General features: G+C 42.1%; 1 protein-coding gene across 1 annotated transcript; it reads right to left on the bottom strand.

The window, feature by feature from the left end:
* Positions 1-22,818: 22,818 nt before the first annotated feature.
* LOC311022143 (uncharacterized protein) lies at positions 22,819-23,868 on the bottom strand (the record flags this gene model as incomplete). Its single annotated transcript, XM_084023177.1, has 3 exons — positions 22,819-23,027; positions 23,169-23,214; positions 23,330-23,868. The coding sequence occupies 3 exons, from the start codon at positions 23,866-23,868 to the stop codon at positions 22,932-22,934; spliced, it is 681 nt and encodes a 226-aa protein (XP_083879303.1). The 3' UTR covers positions 22,819-22,931.
* Positions 23,869-24,470: the final 602 nt, after the last annotated feature.

Genomic DNA, 24,470 nt, shown 5'->3' with positions numbered 1-24,470 from the left:
AGAAAAACTGTATAAGAACCAATTTTTTGACCCATACAATCAATCACTTCATTTTGTGTTTCTTTTGCCAAGTAAGTTGTGTGCATGCCTCCTCTCTCCACATTAGCAATGTGTTGTTTGAGGACCGGATCAAACTTGGACAACAGCTCTACCTCTTTTAGAAAGTTGACATTATTTCGCTGGAAAAGTCTGTCAGAGGTTCCCCTAAGCGCGATATTCCGCTCTGCCAGAGACTGAATTATGGCCACCAACCTGGTTAGAATGTCACGCCACTTCCTCTTTTCAGCCTGAAGAAGTGCCATTTCAACTCTGTCTATTGTCTGGCCCTTTTCAAGACGATTCTCCAGCTCCCTCCATGATGCCATGTGCTGGGCATGTTCTGGAGCGTTGTCGTGCTTTCTGAGGATGTCACTGCAATTTTTCCAGTCATTAACTCCACTATCAATCAGATGATAATCTTTATGGGAAAAGAGCTTGCAGCAGAAGCAGTAGAGACGGTCTGTTTTCTTAGAATAAACAAGCCAGCTCCTCTTCATTTTCTCCCCATTCACCAATTTCCTAAAGAAATGGTGGTGATGGCAACTTCTCCCATCCTGTCTTTTTGGGAATGAAAACTCAGCATTTATCTGATAAGGCCCTCTACTGACCATGTCCGTCCTCACTATATCAGAAAGTGGTGGCCAGTCTGCAGGATCTATGGGTGGTCCCTTGATGGTGCTCCCCTCATGTGTGCCAGAACAATCAGATTGTAGATGGAGTGTCTGCAGGCTGTAGTGAAGCAGATGGTGTTGCCATTGTTGTTTCTTCACCTAGGCAAATATACATACAAAATCAGTGTTAATGCTTTCATTGGGATACACGATGACAAGGCAATTCAGCTATTACAAACATATTCTCTAAATTTTGTTCATATCTGTACTGTTAGTAGGCCACCAATTTCAGGGATTTATAAGTCATTATACAAAAGTCAGTGTATAAAGCATGCATAAGGCAATACTTGTACATTTAGTTTTTTCAAGAATATATTTGAAACTAATTTGGATCAAAATAGTCACACCATGAAGATTATTCAAAGGACTTACTTGCATCTGTATTCAAGGAAAATCCCAACCAATTATACATTTAAATGAATGAAAAATTATGAAATAAATAGTTTTATTGTAGATAGATAATACTGTTTGTTATTGTTATTATTTTCCTAATATTTTATACTTTATCTTACCTGCTTCAGGCTGTGAAGCCCTGGGCCCTCATTTATAAAGCTTGCAAAATGGGGCTGGAAACGTGCGTACACCACTTTCCACGCAAATGTTGTGATCTATAAAAACCAAACTTGACGGGAAAGTGTGCGTACCCGTAAGCAAACTCTGAGGCATGCGTACCGGTACGCACATTCTGGAGACTGGAAGGGAATCAGCAGTAAACGTGAAAAGAACTATATATTTTTGATGACTCGCACACATTTAATTACACTCCATATCATACGTTAGATCTGCATTATCATGATGAACTCCAGCAATGTTTTTGACGTTTTTAATGAGTGATAGTTTTTTTCATGTTAACACCTTCTTTTAAAATCTGACTTGTATCTTAAATCAAAATCATTTTGAAATATTGAATCAGCGCTGTCACCGCAGGAGGAGGAGACGGCCCAAATGCATGTAATACAGTATACGATAAATACCTTCCATTAGATCACTGTAGAACACAGCGGGAATAACTAAATATTCTCCTTATTTATGTGCATATATCATTGTAAATGACCCTTTAAGATGACTTGAATTTTATTTTATTACATATTGGGTTTAAACGAGGTGTAATCCCTTTTTATTTTTCATTCATTTTTCATGTCAATTTGGGGCTTTTATTTTGAAGGCGGGTTTTTGTTTTGACGCTCCGTTCTTTTCCGGAAGACTTCCGGGTGTACCGCGCCAAAAATAGCACACAGGCGGGTGAGAGAGATGTCGCTGTTTCATCTACTTTCACCTACTTTCAAAGAGAAAGACGGAGAAATTAAGGAAAGCCATAGCACCTTGCTGGAGTGAACAAGGTTTGATTTATTTGTTATTACGGATTTGCTAATGTTTTGCACGTTAAACGTTATGTGTTCACTTTCTAATGTGTGTGTGTGTGTGTGTAAAGTGCATTTTGGCCTCCAGTCTAATGTCCATGATGCTTATAATATTTTCTTTTAAATGACAATTAATTAATGTGAATGTATGGAAAGGTAATTCAAATGGACTTATTGTGTGTAATTTCTTTGATTGTATTATGCTTGTTTATAGCTATGATTTGTGTAATTGTGCAAAATGTGCACTTTTAAAGAGCTTTTGTGTGTTCTTTTCACCAGCTCTTACGGTGTGTTCATGCTACGGGTTTTAAATAAAATCTTCATGGACCATCAGTTCGAGAGTTGGCCATTGTTTCAGCGAGGGATGCTACAGTAAGAGCTTGACCCACATTGATCCTGCCTCCCTACTGCATTCCTGACTGATGTCCACGACGACGAGTCTCCACGGTGCTCCACTTCTATCCTGCCCAGTGTTGTCAACCTGAAACCAGCTGGACAGTCGACGCTAGGTCATCTACGGTGAAGTGTTCATCCCTACGGGCAGTGGTCGTATGGATTCGGTGCGATGGTCAAAGTCGGTAACCATAGACAATTATACAGAGTGAAAACAGTGAGTAACATTTGAACATTATTCAAGTCAAGAAACTGCAAAGGACTACAACAGAAGAGTTCATCTTTAGTGAGCCTTTTAATTAATCAGTGACTGTTAATAATCCACATCTACAGTGTGAGGACAACAATAAGGCTATCCACAGAAATTAAAGGGCATAATAATCTAAAATACATTTTCCATTGTACAAAATATTACACTTGAAATGTGTTAAGGACTGCTTTAATATTGTCTGATTTACTTCATGGTTTATTTAAAGCATATTTCTACGGGTTTGTATGCACGTGTAACCGTGTGAACATTTTTTACATTGGTTGTTTTCATAACTTGAAATTGAATATCACATGTGCTAAAGTGATTTTCTCCCTTCTGTAAACTGAATATGCCTGGGTCAGCTAACTTACCTTCAAATGCAGGAGAGCAGGAGAAACAGGTTGATGGTCTTGACAGTGAAATTCAAGAGCTTAAGGCTGTGCTCCAAAATGTGTCAGAGCCTACGGAGAGACATTGTTTGAAAGAGGCGATTGAAACCCAGAGTCAAAGCCTGAAGGATCTTCAGAGTCACCTACAAGATTCTTTAGAAGAACCTCAAGATATACGACGTTCTGCCCGTCTACGGATCCCTACAGAAAAAATGCTTGCCTTTCAGAAAGAAGAGGCAAAGAAAAAGGAAAAAAGGTTCAACCACATGTATGACCAGTGGAAGATCCAAGCCCGCAAGGCCAGAGAACAGCTCAAGTCCGACATAACAGAAAGCCAGCTAGGATCTCTCATTGACATACTGGAAAAGGAAGAGGAGGATGTAATGAACATCTACATTGAAATTCGAAATCACAGTACACCATCCACCGAGCTAAGACGCAGAGTTGACGCGTGTGAAGCGGTGACCAGAGACATAATCAGAATCGCATATGAAAGGATTACAAGTATTGATGGAGATTTTGATGCTGAACAAGCGAAAGGGCGTCTCCGTGAGCTGCTACGCCACGACTACTCTCACTCCATTTATGGATCTTCAGCCTCATAAGTGAGTGGCAAGTCTAACACCCTCTCCAGCCAGCATTCCATTAAGTCATGTATGGCAGCTAAACGTGCAGATGCAGCTGCTGAGCTGGCAGCTAAAGAAGCCGAGTATGAAGTGTTGTTAGAAGAAGAGAAACAAAAGGAACGGATACAACATTTAGAAGAACAACAGAGGAGAGATCTTGAAGCACAGAGACGTGAGTTGGGGCGCCTTCAAGCAGAGAGAGATGTTAGGGCAGCTTGAGCCAGATTTGACACCTATGACCAGGAAGCAGCACGAGAAGCTATCATCCCATCCATTGATTGAAGCATCCAAGAAGAACATAGATCTCCACCTGCTGTTCATCAACCCGCCAGTGCTGCACATTCTCCACATATGGATGTGTCTTCTCTCGCTCAGGCCTTCCAAGACAGCATAGCTCTGAACAGACTTCCAATGCCAGAGCCATCTGTATTCCATGGTGATCCAATTCAGTTTGTTGAGTGGAAAGCTTCATTTGTGTCACTCATTGATCGAAGGAGCATTTCATCAGCTGACAAGCTATATTACCTGAAGAAATATGTGGGCGGCCCAGCTCGTAAAACTCTGGATGGTGTCTTCTACAGAAATGATGACGAAGCTTATAAGGATGCTTGGAACAAACTAAACCATCGATATGGCCAGCCATTCGTCATACAGAGAGCCTTTAGGGAAAAGCTTGCAAAGTGGCCAAGAATCCAACCGAAACACGCTGAAGGACTTAGGAACTTTTTTCTGATTTCTTGAATGCCTGCCAGGAAGTCATGCCACATGTTAAGGGTCTTCAAATATTGAATGACTGCGAGGAGAACCAGAAGCTCATTCAAAAGTTACCTGACTGGCTAGCTTCCCGCTGGAATCGAAAGGTCACAGAAACCCTAAGCAGCAGCCAAGACTTCCCCAATTTTCAAATCTTCACAGCCTTCATGTCAATGGAAGCAGAGGTAGCCTGCAACCCCATAACTTCCTTCTATGCTCTTCGTTGTTCAGAACCAACCACTGAGAAACTAAATCTAAGGGACACAAAAGGGAAACTGGTCAGTGTTCTCAGTACTCAAGCAGCAACAGACAATGAGAATAAAAGGCCAGCCAAGGGAAGTACAAGGCCGCCATGTATGTTTTGCCAAGACCCCAAGCATCAGCTCCATATCTGTTCTAAGTTCATGTCCAAGCCTCTGGATGAACGAAGGAAATATGTCAAAGAAAATAAACTTTGTTATGGATGCACCAAACCTGGTCACAGTGCTAAGGACTGCCGTCACCGTCACTCCTGTGACACCTGCAATGGAAAACATCCTACGTGTCTTCATGATGATCATTTTGTGAAACGGGAAAACCGTGTGCCTCTTGTACTGTCAACTGAAGGTAATGAGACAACAACTGCATTGTCACTTAACGTAGCCAGAGAAGGACCATCTGCCAACACCTCCATGATTGTGCCAGTGTGGGTGTCATCAAAGAAAAACCCAAGCAAGGAAAGACTAGTCTATGCCCTTCTTGACACTCAGAGTGACACTGCTTTCATCGACGAGGGAGTGAGTAATGCTCTGCAGGCAGACAAATATCCAGTGAAACTAAAGTTGACAACAATGATCAGAAGAGACACGGTCATGAAGAGTGAAAGAGTCTCTGGGCTCCGTGTGAGAGGTTACAGCTCCACCTTTCACATTAACTTACCTCCAGCCTACACCAAGGACTCCATACCAGTAAACCGCGACCACATTCCTACATGTGAAACCGCCAAGCGATGGAATCATCTCTCCATGATAGCAGACGAGATCCCTCCACTGCAGGATTGTGATATTGGACTTCTCATCGGCTACAACTGTTCACGGGCAGTAGCACCAAGACAAGTCATCGCAGGAGGGGATGAGGAACCTTACGCTGTAAGGACTGACTTAGGATGGAGCATAGTTGGATGCTCAACGCCGTGCCTTGAGTCCCCAGGCCTGGCTAGTCTGTGTCACAGAGTGTCTGTCAAGGAGTTTCCTGCCTTAACCCCAGCAGACGCTATCTGCGCTCTGGAATATGACTTCAAGGATGTCAGTAGAGCTAGCAAAACTGTGTCTCAGGAGGATATCCATTTCCTGAACAAGCTGAAGGAGGGCATAAAGAACAACGTTTACGGCCATTATGAAATGCCCTTACCCTTTAAGGAGAGACCCTTGCTGCCTGACAACAAACAGCTTGCCATTGTTAGGCTCAACCACCTCAAAAGGAAATTGTCAAAGGATGAGAGGTACAAGGAACATTACATCAAGTTCATGGATGAGGTCATTGAAAAGGGAGATGCAGAAGAGGTGAAAGATGATGCAAAGGAAGGAGAAAAATGGTACATTCCTCATCATGGTGTTTATCATTCCAAGAAGCCAGATAAACTGCGTGTGGTGTTTGATTGCTCTGCTAAATACAAAGGTACCAGTTTAAATGATCACCTTCTTCCAGGGCCTGACTTGATAAATAATCTGACGGGTGTCCTCATGCGATTTCGGCAGCACCCTATTGCAGTGATGTGCGACATTGAGAAGATGTTCCATCAGTTCCACGTGAACGAGGCTGATCGAAACTATCTGCGCTTCCTTTGGTGGAAGAAAGGCGACTTCAGTGCACCACCTCAAGAGTTCCGGATGAAGGTGCACTTATTTAGTGCTGCATCATCTCCCGGATGTGCTAACTATGGCCTGAAACACCTTGCTAAGGAGAACAGCCAGCAGTACCCTCTAGGCTCACAGTTCATCATGAAAGATTTCTATGTAGATGATGGTGTTGCAAGCATAGAAAGCAAGGAAAAAGCCATTCAGCTTGCACGAGAGGCCAGAAAACTATGTGCCATGGGTGGTCTAAGATTTCACAAGTTCATATCCAATGACCGAGCTGTTCTGGAAAGCATACCACCCTCTGAACGTGCTTCTGATATCAAGAATCTTGACCTCGCATTTGATGACCTGCCAGTGGAAAGGGCACTGGGGATTCAATGGCACATAGAGCACGATTGTTTCGGGTTTGGTACCAACCTCAAAGACCAACCAGCAACTCGCCGTGGCATACTGTCCACAGTGGCCTCCTTGTATGATCCCCTAGGCTTTGTGGCCCCATATCTGCTGAAAGGGAAAGGAGTTTTACAGGAGATGTGCAGGCATGGCACAGGTTGGGATGATCCCCTATCAGATGAGCTTCGACCAAGGTGGGAAAGTTGGAAAAATGATCTCATCAATTTGGAGAAGGTGAACCTAGCCAGAAGCTACGTACCTGCTGACTTTGGAAGGATAATAAAAAGGGAGTTACACCATTTCTCTGACGCCAGCACAATCGGATATGGTCAGTGCTCATACCTGAGACACAAAAATGAAGATGGAAATGTACATTGTTCTCTGGTCATTGGAAAGGCTCGTGTTGCCCCCACAAAGGTCACAACCATTCCCAGGTTGGAATTGGCAGCTGCAGTTGTCTCAGTCAAGGTCAGCAACATGCTCAAGGAAGAACTTGGCTATTCTGATATTGAAGAGTTCTTCTGGACAGACTCCAAAGTAGTTTTGGGGTACATCAACAATGAGGCGCGACGCTTCCACACATTTGTGGCTAACAGGGTACAGGAAATACATCTCAGTACAAACCCTCAACAGTGGAGATATGTTCCAACAGACGAAAATCCTGCAGACCACGCCTCTAGAGGTTTGAGTGTCCATGAACTGCTGTCATCCACATGGTTCACAGGACCCAAGTTCCTATGGGGGACGGAAACATTTCCCTCCATAGAAGTGACCCCAGAGCTACCCCTTGGAGACCCCGAAGTCAGAAAGATTCAAGCACTGAACACAAGAACTACAGAGCCAGTTTGCCTTGTAGACCGCCTATCTAATGTTTCATCGTGGTCTCATGCCACCAGAGCTGTTGCACGTATTCTCAGACGAATCAGCAAAAACAGATCCAATGACCACGCCACAGTATTGGAACGAGAGAATGCTGAACGCATTATTCTCAAAGATCTACAGGAACAGGCTTATCAAGGGGAGCTTAAGTTTCTGCGCGAGGGAGTTCAACTACCAACACATAGCAAGTTGTACCATCTAGACGCCTTCCTAGACAAAGATGGTGTGATCAAGGTGGGAGGGAGACTCTGTAACTCATCCTCTCCCAACACAGTTAAACATCCTGTGATCATTCCGAAGGATCACCACATCACAAATATGATAATTGCTCATTATCATCTCAAGGTCAAACACCAAGGAAAGGGTCTCACCATCAACGAAATCAGGGCAAATGGCTACTGGATCCCTGGGATCAACCGAGCGGTAGCATCCCATATTAATCGATGTGTAAACTGCAGGAGGCTCAGAAGACCCACGGAAGAGCAAAGGATGGCTGACCTCCCTTCTGAGCGTGTGGATCCATCACCACCATTTACCTACTGTGGAATGGACTGTTTCGGCCCGTTTCTCACTAAGCAAGGCCGGAAGGTGCATAAAAGATACGGTCTTCTGTTCACTTGCTTTTCCTCCCGTGCTGTACACATTGAGATGCTGGATGATATGTCAACTGATGCGTTCCTTAATGGTCTGCGCTGTTTCATCGCCATACGTGGCGTAGCTCGTGAGATCAAATGTGACCAAGGAAGCAATTTTGTGGGAGCCAAAAATGAAATGACAGAAGCTCTCAAAGAAGTTGATACAGACCGTCTGATCGCTTTTCTCACTGAGAAGCAATGTGACTTCATCATGAATGCTCCCCATTCAAGTCATGTAGGCGGTGTGTGGGAGCGTCAGATCAGGACTGTCAGGAGTGTCCTTTGCTCCACACTGTCACTCTCTTCTGGGAGGCTAGATGATGCTTCTTTACGGACCTTCCTATATGAAGCGATGACAATCGTAAACAGCCGTCCACTCACTGTTGACAATCTCAATGATCCAAAAAGCCTAATACCACTCACCCCCAACCATTTGCTCACTATGAAACCAGCCACAGCACTGCCTCCTCCCGGCAAGTTTGTTCGGGAAGACTTGTATGCTCGGAAAAGGTGGCGCCACGTTCAGTATCTTGCAGAACAATTCTGGAGCCGCTGGCGGAAGGAATACCTCGTTAACATCGCAACCCGGCAACGCTGGCACACTCAGAGGAGAAACCTGCAAATCGGTGACATAGTGATGGAGAGAGGTGATGGGCTACCTAGGAACGAGTGGCACTTGGGTAGAGTAACAGAGACCACTATTGACCAAGATGGACTTGTGAGAAAGGTCAAAATATGCCTTGGCGACAGAAAGCTAGGCAAGAAAGGTGAACGTCTCAGCAAGCAATCAGTTGTTGTACGTCCTGTTCAAAAACTAGTTCTGTTATTGGAAACAGCTTAAGTGTGTATCTTATGATATGGTGTATGCTTACAACTATCTTTAACCACACCCTCTAATGCTGTAAAGATCTGCACTATGATGCTATGTTTACTGTTCTATTTGAAGTGATCACTACAGATGTAAAAATCATTCGTGCTTTACCTTGCTCATAAATCACTCATAATTTGGTGGGAGTGTAAATGACCCTTTAAGATGACTTGAATTTTATTTTATTACATATTGGGTTTAAACGAGGTGTAATCCCTTTTTATTTTTCATTCATTTTTCATGTCAATTTGGGGCTTTTATTTTGAAGGCGGGTTTTTGTTTTGACGCTCCGTTCTTTTCCGGAAGACTTCCGGGTGTACCGCGCCAAAAATAGCACACAGGCGGGTGAGAGAGATGTCGCTGTTTCATCTACTTTCACCTACTTTCAAAGAGAAAGACGGAGAAATTAAGGAAAGCCATAGCACCTTGCTGGAGTGAACAAGGTTTGATTTATTTGTTATTACGGATTTGCTAATGTTTTGCACGTCAAACGTTATGTGTTCACTTTCTAATGTGTGTGTGTGTGTGTAAAGTGCATTTTGGCCTCCAGTCTAATGTCCATGATGCTTATAATATTTTCTTTTAAATGACAATTAATTAATGTGAATGTATGGAAAGGTAATTCAAATGGACTTATTGTGTGTAATTTCTTTGATTGTATTATGCTTGTTTATAGCTATGATTTGTGTAATTGTGCAAAATGTGCACTTTTAAAGAGCTTTTGTGTGTTATTTTCACCAGCTCTTACGGTGTGTTCATGCTACGGGTTTTAAATAAAATCTTCATGGACCATCAGTTCGAGAGTTGGCCATTATTTCAGCGAGGGATGCTACAATCATCAACACACATACATACAGCCATTAAGCCATCGTATAATTGTTACACTTATCCTCGTTTTTTAAACCACCAGAGCGAAGAGGAAATGCGCTATAATGAGTGGCACGCTCGTGCGCGCTCAGTCGTGGAGCGTGGAGAGCGCAAATGTATCGATGACCCCGGGCCACGGCCCCCTGCCCGACTGGAGGGGTATCAACAGGGCGCAAGAATCCGTGAGGATGTTATGCGTTTGTAAGATAAGGAAGACAACAATCAATGTTCATTGTAAACTTATTATTTTATTAATCACAGTGTGCGTTTGCTGTAGCTCATCTGCAACGTTGTTGATGGCGGCAATTGTGTCTCGCTGAAGTTGCAGGACGGCATCAGTGAGCACCCGACTGCTTGATGTGCCATGCGTCCGGGGTGCGCTGCTGCTTTGCGCCGGACCCGGACGCTGTGCCGAGTGCCCGTCACCGTCACCCTCCTCACATCACCCTCCTCACGTCACCCTCCTCTGAGCCCAACGCTGCAGACTCTGGAAGGACAGAAACTATTTAACGTTTTGTTATATATACAATAAAAGTGTAAAATCTGTTTACCCTTATCCCTCTGGTCTCAGTCGCGTCTGTGTCTCCCTCCTTTTCGGACACAATCCCCGTCAAAGTCACATCAAAATCAAACCTCCTCAAATACTCAAGCAATACATTAAATCCATGTTAGGAGCAGAAAGATGTCATTTACCTTCAGATCACCGTCCGCTCCAGCTGACGCCGTTGACAGCAGCAGCAATGTGTTGCCACTCGCACTGCGTCTTTTTATTCGTGATCCCGCTGCTGTGACCACTAAATTAAATTGTTGTCCGGGTATGGGCTGAAATATGTGCCACTAGAAACTGAATTTGAATCACATAATTTGAATTTGTATTGTTTAATTTGAATCATTGCATTGGAAAAACTGAATCTGAATACTATAATTTGAAATTGAATGTATTAGTTTGGAACTGAATTCCAATAAACTTGAAACTGAATGTAAGATTATGAAATTTAATTCAGTTTCTCTGAAACTATATTTGATCCTCACTGAAAATTCGATTCTATATATTTTCACATTCAGTTCTCACATTTCAGATTCAGTTCTCAAAATTCAGATTCAATTTACTGTGACAGACATCCGGGTAGTTGAGGAAGAGCAATCGAGCGCAGATACACAGGACTCCTCTTCAGCCAATCAGCACCTACGTTTTTGAGCACGTGACATAGTGGTAATTTACCTTAATTCTGGCTGGTTGCAACCCGCCATGAGACGGAGGAAGAAGTGCTTGACAGACTGGCTTGACCATGGATGAGGCTGGGACAAATACGGTAATGGCAGTTTACCATATATTTTAACGAGCTTTTGTTTAACTGTTGTTAATGTTATAGCTATTTTGTAGAATCGTTTCGTTTCGTCAGCGAGCATAAACAAATCATAATGTTTACAATTACATTAGACTACTAGCATGCAGGCCCGGAGTGGCTAATCGGGAGGACCGGGACAATTCCCGGTGGGCCGGTCTGACTTTTGGGCCGCGAGGGCCGGTGTTCAATTATTATTTTTATTTATTTTTGTGCCGGTGTTCAGTCATGGCACTGAGTGGAGTGGGTATCACGTGTATGCGTCGCGGGGATTCCCGCAGGTAAATAGACACAAGAACCCAGCCGAACTCTCGGCCCTGATGCCCCCAGACCATGGTGAAAAGCCCGCGGTCCTCACTAAAACACAGGCCCGCCCAGGTCCACAAGAGTCCACACTGGCGGACTCTCCGTCGAACGCGAAACGCCAAGACGCGCCGCACGCAAACCAGCCGGGGAAACAGACAGCTGAACACGGCCGAACTATGGGCACTTGTGCCCCCAAGGCTGTGTGAAAAGGCCGTGCAGCTCACTTAAGCACCGGCCGGTCCAGGTCCGCGCCACGCCACAATTACGCACAGCGAAGCCGGACTTCTGCTCCGTCCGTACACACGTAAAACAGTCGGACGCGTTGCGGGGATTCCCGCAGGTAAATAGACACAAGAACCCAGCCGAACTGTCGGGACTATCACCCTCAGAGCTGGCTGAAAAGCCCGCGGACATCGGTCAAACGCCGGCCCGCCCAGGTCCACAAGAGTCCACACAGGCGGACTCTCCGTCGAACGCGAAACGCCAAGACGCGCCGCACGCAAACCAGCCGGGAAACAGACAGCTGAACACGGCCGAACTATGGGCACTTGTGCCCACAAGGCTGTGTGAAAGTACACGGAATTACAAGGCTTTAGAGAACAGTGCGCTATTGTATGCTTAACATGTAAAGTTATAATTACATTATTTTAATATAATAGGTCGTGATCTAAAGTGGGCCGGTCTGAGGTATGAAACTCCAGGGCTGAAAATGAGTCCCACTCCGGCCCTGCTAGCATGTTAGCATTGCTTCAGCTGAGTGTTGCTGTGCATGACAAGTAGCAGAAGGGATGACCATTAGGCTGTTAATTAAGTGGATGGCTCTCGTGTGTATCTCATGTGGATTTCCAACAGTGCTTTTCCATTTCTATTTCTATTTCATAAAAATACTCGCTAATGCACAGTAAGTTATCTAGCGTTCTTTGCCCCTGGCCTTGACTTTGACTCGGACTATAAACGTCATCCCGTTCATGGTCAGTTACTTGAGATTGAATTGATAACTATGAAGTTATATTTTAATCGACCGAGACAACAAGCCACATGGTTCTAATTCCCTTCTAACACTTATTCTTGCAACACCTCGGACTCAGACTAATCCTTAACAGTTATACCCAGACAATTACAATGCTATGCTATGCAATGCTAATACTATGACCAACTTTACATGGATTTAGCGCTGTAATGTGTAGTAGTGTGTATTTTATGTTTTATACAGTAGTACTTGCTTTCATTCCAGTCTGAGAAGTTACAGCATACTATGACCTGTAGAAGTCTGTATGTTAGGTGTCATACAGTAACGTTACTGTGGTGGTACACATTTTTAACCTGAACGTGCATATCACAGTTTTATACACAGTGGAATGGTTCCTCTGAGGCTGCACTATACAGCCTGCATTGGCCATACTTCTGCCATGGTTCACTACTTTGTCACCATAATTTTATGTCTGACTTCTGTGTTTGGTATAAAAACTACTTATTATTAATACTGGTATGGTAAAAAAAAAAAAAAAACTACCTATTATTAATACTTCAGTAAAGTAATATTTAGTATTGGATACAAAATTGGATTGAGTGGAAAAAGACAAAATCACATTCTCAGCACTCACAGGCATTTTCCACTGCATGGTAGCAATATAGCTCTCATGTAGTCAGTAATTGGCCAAAACATAGGCATATTATGTGATTTCTGCATGATGGATAAAGAGGATCTCAATACTATATTAATTTGCCATAGATGACGACTGTTGAGGTTCTTGATGTTCTCTGTGTGTGTCAAAATGACAACAAGTCATCATTAATGGTCATCCCTCATTTTTCTTCCACTTCCTTTCTCAATGATATAGCCTAATGTGCCTTTCTACCACTTCACTGATATTTTTACTAAAAATAAGTTGTGGTTAAATCAAGCTTGTTAGCTGCCATGTAAAGTCCATAGTAGACTTATTGTGTATCGCTAGCCATTTGAGACATTTATGGACCTGCAAAACATTAATATTTACATAATTTTTTTATGGATTTGAGTTGCCACAATCATTGTGCCTAACTAATAATTATTGGGTTATTAAGTATATGATGTATTGTGTATCGCTTCTAACCTACAGCTCCATTTTTATACTTTTGACAGGGAGACAACTCAGAAGTGGTCAATTCAGCAAGACACCTCCTAAATTTGCTCACAAATTTAACACCTTCCCCTGGCCCTATTGGGCCCAGTGCCCAACACAGAGCCACCCCTGTTGGGCCCAGTGCCCAACAGCAAACTGCCCCAGAGACTGCAAGGTGTTGTGTCTAGTTTCACAACAAATAACACAAACCCAGATTAACATGTATAACAATTCAATCATTTGACCCCTGAGATATTGTACACTGTTCATTTAAATGTTGACTACTCAGCATAAAATAATGTGATGCATCTTCCGAACACGGTGTCATTCTAGCAGACAGGGAAGGAGTCAGGAAAGAGGGAGAGATGGCCGACCCAGTGTCCACACAGAAATGACAAGGTCCTTCATTGTATTTGGTTTCTTTGTCAGACTGACTTGTTGTCCCTTACATTCGTCAATTTAAATTCTCACAAACTATAGCTAGTAAGATGTATACTTGTATTGTGTAATGTCAAATTAAAACATTCTCATCGTCACAGGTCTTTTCCTGCCCTTTTTGGAGCCAAGGGAAAGCGCCAGTGCCTTCGAGGGCCTTCCAACCACTTCACACCAGTCAAAGAGATACAACTTACATTTTATCTCTTGCCCAAGCTTGTTGAGCGCACTCCCAAAGGCAGTGAAGAAATTTCCCATTTGCAAGCTGGTTTGGGATGCAGGTCCACGCTGATACCTGAGAACTACACTCATGATGAGGTGAGGCAACATTGACAAGAAAATCTTTCTAATCTAATATTTTAATATAGTCCACTATCAAAACCAATGTTCTTTTATTAATATGATGGTGTGATTTATATTACTCTTGAAGGTATTTTCAACCCTCAAAGATCTATATCCAAAACTGGGAAGTGTGTCTGGGGGCTGGCTGATTTACAAAGGAGCAGGTACATAGAACTTACCCATGGCAAATCTAATCTTGTTGTATATTCATTTGGATCAATATCATGAGTGATGAGTACTGTTCCATTTCAACAGAATTCAACTATTAAATAACTTTTTTCTTTTTAGGAGGATGGGGTTCTCGAAAACTGTATATGGTGTCTCCTGAGGACAGTGGATATACTGGGCTAATGCTGAAGACTGCAAGTACGGGCGGAAAGGGTGTCCTATATATTGCTCCAATACAGGAGGAACTAGACACTCAACCACTGCGTCCTGACTCCAGGTCCTTCTCCAATATGCCAAAGGCAATGTGCCACTCCTGTCACACCAACTATCCACTACAAATCCTAGCGCTGCATGTTGAAACATGTAAGCCTTCAGATACTTGTGCAGAGGAGGTATGTACAGACCCATTGTATGGATAATGTTGGGAGATCACATTATATTACAAATAGCTGTACTCTGCAAAACACAGAAACGACTGCCTCACACTTTTAAGCTTGCTACTAGATATCTCTAATAGACAACGTTTTGATCCATCAGGACCTTCCTCGGGTCCAACATTGTGAATGTTGCTTTCATAATACTCACTTCATAGACTGTCTTCATATAATAAATGAGAACTTGCTACTCTCCTTCATCAGATTAGTGATGAAGACCTGGATTACAGGCACCCCAAACCAGATATGGAAGACTTCAAAGTAAACTCAAATCAGAAGGTGAAGTAATTGGTACCTTTTCAAGCATCAGTGGTATTTTGGTTGGGGTAAAAAAGTGTTTGGACAAAGTACAAGGGACATATTACACAATTACAGACATGAGACAAGTCTGTACTCTACATCATTTCTTTTTCATCACCGTTGACTACTGAAATTGTCAGTTGCCATTTTTGTGTAGCCTAGAGAAATTCTCTCTCAACACCTTGACCATCCATGACAAAAAGCAAACATTAAATTGTCAATCTATCCCCATAACAGTCACTTTCCCCCCCTGACATGTTGCACCATTAAGCTTGAATACAATGTCTAAAGAGAACAAAGAGGAGGCTCATCATTACAGGTTGGATTTGGTCATAACTTTTATAGTGGCCAATTCTACCTGATGTGATGTGAATTTTCAAGGTATTTAAGCTATATTTTCAATGAGGCTGTGTTAATTAATGAACAGTTCATGCAAAAACATCTGTTGAAAGATGAATAACAACAGATATATGCAATCAAGCGAAATGAATATTGGCATAACATCACAATTTTTTTCATTTTTTTCATTCCTCTTGACAGCCTACGGAGGAAGATCTGTTTTTTGTGTCCTCAAACACAGAGGTATGTTGTGATGTGTTGAGTGTATATTTTTGAGGTATTATTGTCTCCACTTTTTATGTTAAACATTTAAGTGGTTCCAGTTGCAGACTGTGTGCCCAATCTGTGGCCAGAATTTTCCTCCCAATGAGCTGGAGGCACATGCAAGCGAGTGTGGAGAGAGGTAACAGAATCTTTTAGCACAATTGAGAAAATATGTCAAGATATTGTAGCATCTTAGTTAGGGATATCCCTCCAAGCAACTGTCTTCCCACCAATGGATTAATGTATTGACCAGTTGGATTTATTACTTTTAAATTGACTGAGCTGTTACCATAAAGGCTGACTGTGCTGTGCGTGATACAGTATACATTGGCTTTCAACACTACACAAGGTTTTTTTGGCTATTTCTTTGGTTGTGTTGCCATATGATTTTTATTGATCAGTTAGTCCTGACCATAACAAAATTATTATTTTATTTTTTTTTAATTAAAAAACTTAAACTTTTATATGTGGCTTCTGTACTGAATTTATTGTACACCTTTTTACATTTGAGGTCAGAGGATATGGGTTTCACTCTCAACTTCATACTTGTGTTTTGTCATTTCAGCAAAGCTGACTTCATTCCTTCAACTTCAAAACACAAGATGAGTATTTCTAGGTTTGTACGCTTCTATAGTCTCCTTCAACAGTTAATAACCTAAGGTTCTCAAAGTTTTTGGGCCAAGTACCTCTTATCATGTCAAAGAATCCAGGCATCACCTGTAAGCTATAACCCTACAGAAGCAACAGAAAAGTCTATGACACAATTGTGCATATACTTACACACAATAGAAAGCATAAGTCACATACACGTACACATACCACAGTTTGAAAACCTCTGACCTATAGGAATAAACACAGACTACATACGCTTTTCAGAAACACACTGTCTAACAGGCATTTATTTCTCCCTCAGCCTTGATGACGTTCTGCAGGCCATCTCTGCCGCTGTTAACAAGGAGGAAGAATTTCCTCTCACTGTGTCAAGATCCCATGTGGTGGAGCGGGGCCTTGCTCAATGGAAGCGACAAAAGAAGGCATTGCCTACCAGTCGGTTAAGGATCAAGTTCATAGGGGAGGCGGGCCTTGACACAGGGGCACTACGGAAGGAGTTCCTCACAGGTACACATATTTGAAATAAGACTTAAATTACATTTTAAAAAAGTTGCAATAGAAGTGACAGTAGTTACATGAATGGAGTGATTCTTTGTGTTCAAAGAGATGGTTGCAGGCATTGAGCAGAAGCTGTTTGAGGGTGACCAGACTGGAAAATGTCCCAAATATTCCATGTTGGATCTCGATCAAACAAACTTCAGGTATGCCATGTGGGGTCCATAAGTCTGAGTCCTCAAACAATATTTTGTTGAAATGTTATCATGGCAATGATATTTATGTTCAGTAGGCTAAATGTTGTGGCTTGTGATCTTTACACAGTATGTCCTAGTCGTCAGGACATGACTATGTTACTATTATTTTATACTGTCTCTTTCAGGAGTGCTGGTGAAATCTGGGCTGCAAGTCTGGCTCAAAGCGGACCACCACCCTGCTGCCTCAAACTTTGGTGCTACAAGTACTTGTGTGATGGGGAGTTGCAGATACAGCTCATTTCCAAAGAGGATGTCTCTGATGCTCAGTATACATCACTCATCTCCCAGGTAAGAGGTCTTAAGGGTTTTACTGCTGTAAAATGTTTGGCATCACATCTTTGTAATACAGAATTCCCAGCTGTCACAGAATTCATGGAAATCAGGGAATTTACTTTAATTTCATTCGAGATAGTCATGGGGTTTAGTTTTTACCCACCTTTGTCATGGAATACAGTGGAAGTTAGTCAACATTTTTGTAGTTGCATTTTGTCCAGAAGAGGAGCTTTGAAATGCCTTGACTAACATTTGTATGAATTTCTTGTTAAAATTGTAGCTAAAATGTCCATGGCACATAAGTTTAAGACACCACAAATTAAGCAAAACATTCATTATTACTTTATTTGCTGGATATGGGATTTGGTCAAGAAAGTCAGAGAACACACTCAGGGATGTTTCCCTTTCACTGAGGGTGGGAACTCAATAGTGTCATACTGTATGTGCTGTGTATTGGCAGCAATATTCTGATGCAATACATGTCGGATTTCAGGGGTCCTGATTCAATGAGCTGTGATGCTTTAAACATCAATATTTTGAAAATGTGCTTGGATTTCAGAATGCTCCAGCAAAGACAAAGATATCATTGAGTCAATACAATGATTTTGAGAATCAATACAGATAGGGCTGGGCAATATATCACTATTACATCAATATTGTGATATGAGAATAGATATTGGCTGTGATGGATATCTTAATATTGTGATATAGCACAAGTGTTGTCTTTTCCTGGATTTAGATACTGTATTTTGGAAAAGGAATGCAATTTTCTGAACTTTGCAAACTGTTTTTGCTGATCTATCTCTATCTCTATCTCTACCTCCTTGGTCACCATATTCACATTAACAATAACTGTTTATCAGAAATCCCATGTTTAAATATCAAATGAAAGCAATATTGTAACAACATCGATATTGAGGTATTTGGTCAAAGATATTGTGATATATGATTATGTCCATATTGCCTAGCCCTAAATACAGTATTGCAAGAAATAAAAATACAATTGTATATTCAGCTATTGCACCTCTTGAATGGTAAATGGACTCCATTATTGTATCGTATTTCTAGTCGACCGATTACTCAGAGCGCTGTACTGTGTCTGCCTCATTCACACACATTCACACACTGATGGTGGAGGCTGCCATGCAAGGCGCCAACCAGCCTATCAGGAGCAGTTAGGGGTTCAGTGTCTTGCTCAATGACACTTTGACATGCTCTCTGGAGGTGCTGTAATCATGCCCCCCTGACATGTTATTCAGTGTTTTTTTTCTGTATGTGTGTGTGTGTCTTTTTAAGGTTGAGTCGGCCACAGAGGCTACAATGACTGAACTGATTGAGGAAATTTTGAGCTGTGGCTATAATGGACCTGTTAATGTTGAAAAGAGAGAAGAAATTGTTCGGTATAATTGTTTTTTCACTATGCTGATACTTGTCAAAGATGTTCATATTCATGTTTTGATTTTTTTTACCTTTAACTTCATACTGAATTTCTTTTTTCTTTCTATATTTTAGTGCTGTTGTTCTTCATGCCATACTTCGGCTGCTGCCCCTTCTCTCCCAGCTACGTGAAGGTCTGAAACTTTATGGTCTCGCTGATCTAATGAGGTGGGCTGCACGGTGGTGTAGTGGGTAGCACTCTCGCCTCACAGCAAGAGGGTCCTGGGTTCGATTCCCAGGTCAGCCCAGGTTCCTTCTGTGTGGAGTTTGCATGTTCTCCCCGTGTAAGCGTGGGTTCTCTCCGGGTTCTCCGGCTTCCTCCCACAGTCCAAAGACATGCAGGATGGGGCTAGGTTAATTGGTGACTCTAAATTGCCCGTAGGTGTGAATGTGAGTGTGAATGGTTGTCTGTCTCTACATGTCGGCCCTGTGATAGACTGGCGTCCTGTCCAGGGTGTACCCTGCCTTCGCCCAATGATAGCTGGGATCGGCTCCAGCCCCCCCGCGACCCTAAAAATACAGGATAAGCGGTAGACAATGGATGGATGGATGGATGATCTAATGAGCCAATACCCAAACATCTGCCAACCACTCTTTGTCCCTGGGGTGGAGGTGAAGGTGAGTTAATAAATGTAGGCTTTAGTAGGGATGTACTGATGCCCCTTTTAACTGCCAATAGTGATTCCAAGTCTTAAACTTAAAATATCAGCTTATCTCAAGTACCAATCATGTCCTTTACTTTGACTTTAGTTTTTTTCTGATTATCTTATTATTTTGCTGTGTTTGGGACATTTCTGTGTGTCAACCTTTGGGCAGTGGGTGTGTAGCCCACAGCCAGCGTGTGTGAGGTTGGGACTCATAGCGTAGCAACCAGGTAACATCACGGTGTTTTTATGTGCTGCTTCTCCGTCTCTCTCCTCTGCTGTGTGCTGCTCCTATGCTGTCAGTGTGTCTGTTTTGACCGACACACAGTTTATTTCTCTCATTCATTGGCTTTGTTCTCACCAGCGCCGCTTGCTCTTTTCATTAACTCTCTAGCTCACTCGACCACCACTGCTCTCTCTTTCTGGATAAACTCATAACGATAATTGTTTCTCTCACCAGGCTGATGCTGACTTTGTCTTTGCGGCGTGCCATCCTGAGTTCAGTGAGAAGGGCTCCAACAAAGAACAGGTGGAAGTGAGCGTTATGAACCATCTACAGGACTTCTTGCAGGAGCTGGAAGCATGTAATTGCTCATTTAGTTTTCTTCTTGTAAACTCTGTGTACTTAGTTTCTCTGTCTTACACATCTCATGAAGTTTCCATGTAGATTACATTATCATTGTACGTACACTTACTGTATGTCAGAGATTAGATTTCCAAATTCTACCTCTCTGCTAGTACAGGTAAACCATGTCCAATATTTAATTTACATGATTGTTTGCTTTATCTGTCTCTGAAAAGGTGAACATCCAGAGGTGGGTGACTATCCAGGTCACCTCTCCCCCAGTACGTTTCTGCAGTGGCTCACAGGACAGGGCCACATTCCTGTCTTACCAGAAGAGAAGATAAACTTCAGTGTCTTTGTGCAGTTCAATCACACCTGTCACATCCAGTATGGTGTACATACAGTTTGCTACCCAACAGTCGCCGCATGTAGTAATACAATCCGCCTGCCTGTTAAGCATATGCAAAATTATACTGAGTTCAAACAAGTGATGACAGAGGCCTTCCATCTAGGGCAGGCATTTCATCAGGTTTAGGTGAAATGTTGCGGTTTCAAATATGCAGTGCTAAATAGACTACTCAATGTTTTTCTTTCACGGTTCAAGTACAATGCATATACATTCAGGCTCAAGTAGTAATACATTGGGTTAAGATATTTGTTCAGTCTTTCACTGAAGTCAGTTCACCCAATTCTCTGTTCATGGGGGTATTTAATGACCCAGGACTATAGCTAGTTTTTGATTAGCAGTCAATATGAACAATATACACTGCCATTCCATAACGTTAACAAATTAATTTTTTTAGTCCTGTCCCTTGAGATACCCATCCGGTTACATTGAGTTATTTGATTAACTTTCTCTTTATCCTTTGGAATGTAACCAAAAATATAACAAATGTGCGTGGCTAATTGATTGATTTTATTTGACATATTTTATAAAGTATACATCATTGTTAGCCATTACATTGAATGTTACGCTTCAAACAGCATTTCCATATGGGCATCGCACCATTAAAATGTTTTTGTCAGAGAAGATGTCCTTCACTGTGTTCTTTCCCTCCTCCCTGTGGCTGTGTCAGCTTGACAGAATGAATGTGAGGGTGTCCAATAAAAAAGTATGGAAGCAAAATACAAAGTGCCTACAGCATCAGGAAAGGTGAATATAATTGAGTGTAAAAATTTAGTGCCATTTTGTTATTATTTATTTAGTTTCAATTAGTTTTTTGTGAATGGAAGGTGGACTATAAGGTGCCAGGATACATGGGGTCCTAGACTGGACTTGTGCAATCATGAATCATCATGAATTTATTTAGTCCTCTGATTGGCACAGACACGACTTTCAATGATGGTGAAGTAGGTACACAGCATGTGAGAGTGTGGTCAAATAAATGTCTCTTCCAAAACTATATGAATGAGAAAGGGGATCAATGGCAAGGCATAGAGTTTCAATGTCCTCGGTCGTCAATGGACATTCCATCTCTGGCACGGTAACACCTGGGGTGGCAGAGTTACCATCAGATAGCCCTGAGCTCTCCCAATCAATATCCTCAATTTGGATTCCCTAAAACCAAGAGAAGATAGTATTATAAGTATGTAGATTGAGAAAATCATATTTAGAGGCAGGACAACAATATCATTGGCATTATTACTCAACTGCCACATTTTCCTCAGACATCTCTGGCTCTCTGATGGGGTGCTGCAGCATCCCAAGCTCCCACAGCTGGTTTGGGGAAAGGTAGTCCTCTGTCCTGATAGGATGATCATTCCATCCAGCAGAAAACTTGCCCAAATCAGCCTTGAGTCTTGGGAGGAAGGTGTACTGAGCACAGAAGAGATGAAGATTATCCGAGATGTCGAGGAATCCATCTTCCTCCAGGTTGTGTAATACGTCATAGTAAACGTGTGTAACTCCTGTCCACACGTCCCTCCATAGACGTTCGATTCTACAATTCATACATACAAAAGTTCCCCATGGGTCAATCAAACTATGTAAAAGAATAGCCAAACAGCAATTCAACTGGAGTAAATGTCACACTGAAGGGCACACCAACAATAACAAGACATGTCATGTACCTACTTGGATCTTGAGGTAATTTGATAATAATCATTATTGCAACAGGAATACTTCACCTCTGGTTGTGCACGCTTTTTCCACTTATAAAGCTTCCACGTCCTGTGCCTCTCACAGTAAACATCATCTGGGCAATGCTGACATTTTCAACACCCTGGTCAGCTCTTACCCTGTAACACATCAGATTTTGAAATTAGTATCCATACAACTGAATCCACAAAAAACCCTACTAAAAATACTGAATCATGGGGCGCTGTTTAGCTCAGTTGGTAGAGCAGGCGTCCCATGTACAAAGGCTTTGTCCTCGCTGCAGCGGCCCCGGGCTCAAGTCCCGGCCTAGGGCTCTTTGCTGCGTGTCACTCCCCCTCTCTCTCTCTGTCATCCTGTTTCCTGTCTATCAATAAAGCCATATAAAGGCCAAAAAAATACTGGATAATTTCCTCACACAGGTTCATGAAAACTAAATGCAGCATTGAATAAATCCTGATAATTTCATGTTTAATAAACGGCTGACAAATCATTTGTATTGCTTAAAGGATACTACGAGAAACATAATTCAAAATAAATTTACTGCAGCATTACTCACTTGTAAGGCCATCCAAATCTCCTCACTCCATCCAGAAAAAACTGAAGTGCAGTACTCGCTGTGTTGTTGGATCCAGCATTGAGGTACATGATCTAGAGGGTGGAAAACGGACATGAATTGTACTAATAATAGTTATGGGATGATTGTCATAAGATGGACACCCTACCAAAAAATTATGAATTATACCAGCAATATTTTCATGAGTATGTACTTTGTTACATTAGGAAACTTACCTTCCTAGAGTAGCCATCAATGCCACCGAATATCACCATGTTATATCTGGTGAAAAAGAGGACATGGTTTAATTAAAAAGAAAGAAGCAAAGGATAATTACCCACAAATAAAAATTAATTCCAACGATAACTATTTTAAGTCATGCTATATTCAAACACACCTGATGAGTTTATGATTGGTGTCTATGTGCTGCAGGAAATGTGGGCCTTGAACACAGTATTTTCGCCGAACAACACAGCCCATACTTGTCATTCTTGATAAGATGCCCTCTGTATCAACTCTATGCATAGAGGCCTTGAGTCTGGTCCATTGTACATGGTGGCCCTCTGCTTCAAGACACCCCTTGACAATCTGGTATCCAGCATGAGGTAGTCTAGATTTGATGGCTCTCACTTCAGTATCCAGAGCATCATCAGTCATGGTGGAATACAGGCTCCTAACTGACATATTGTACTCCTGCATCCTCCTGTAGATGGTTCTTCTTGAGACTCCAAGAATGTCTGCTACACATGTGGCAGGTAGACCTAGATGAAGAAGACTTTGGAGGTGGTCCTCTGTGACCTGGAGTCTAAAACGTCCACGGGGACCCATGCTCCTCACCACAGATATGGAGGGGGGAGGTTTATTCCGCAGGTCTAACAAACTGCTCAGTTGTTCGAGGGCTTCACAGACATCATTAGGCAGAGCTACATTCTCCATTGCATTTATGAAGGTCCTCTCTTGGGTCACTATGTATTCCAAATAATCAAGATCAGGAGGGTTGTTGTTGAGGGCACACTGCAGTCTTTCCCTCAGTCTGGCTAAGCACTCCTGAATGACAATGTTCTGCAAAAGCAATGTAATGAATTGTTAACATACACCATCAAGTAATGCAACCCATTTCATCAGCTGGTGCTATTCTTTTCTGATACCACTGTGAATCACTGACATACTATGTATTAGATGACATTATGTCATACATTAATAGTAGGGTTACTATTAATATAATTTATTGTGGTACTAATAATATTCCAAATAGGAGATGTGAGCTACAGAGAGGTAGCTGGTAACATAATAATCTAGAAGTAGTAAAGGTTGAAAGTAGTAGGAGCTTTTCATTGCAAACAAATTAAAGTGCTTTACTATACACAGATTCAATTATCACTGTGATTGTAAGCTATGGAGTTTATGTCAAGTTGATATCAAGTGTGGTGGAGGCTATGGATGAGGAACCACCAAAATTATGGAATAGTAGCAAATCAGTTGTATTTGTTATGTGACCACAAGCCAGCTAGTTATATATAAATGTTACACTATACCAT

This window comes from Eutrigla gurnardus, assembly GCF_963514095.1.
Source record: "Eutrigla gurnardus genome assembly, chromosome: 12".
Taxonomy (NCBI): Eukaryota; Metazoa; Chordata; class Actinopteri; order Perciformes; family Triglidae; genus Eutrigla; species Eutrigla gurnardus.
The sequence above is the reverse complement of the archived record's forward strand: the minus strand, read 5'-3'. Positions and strand labels throughout refer to the sequence as shown.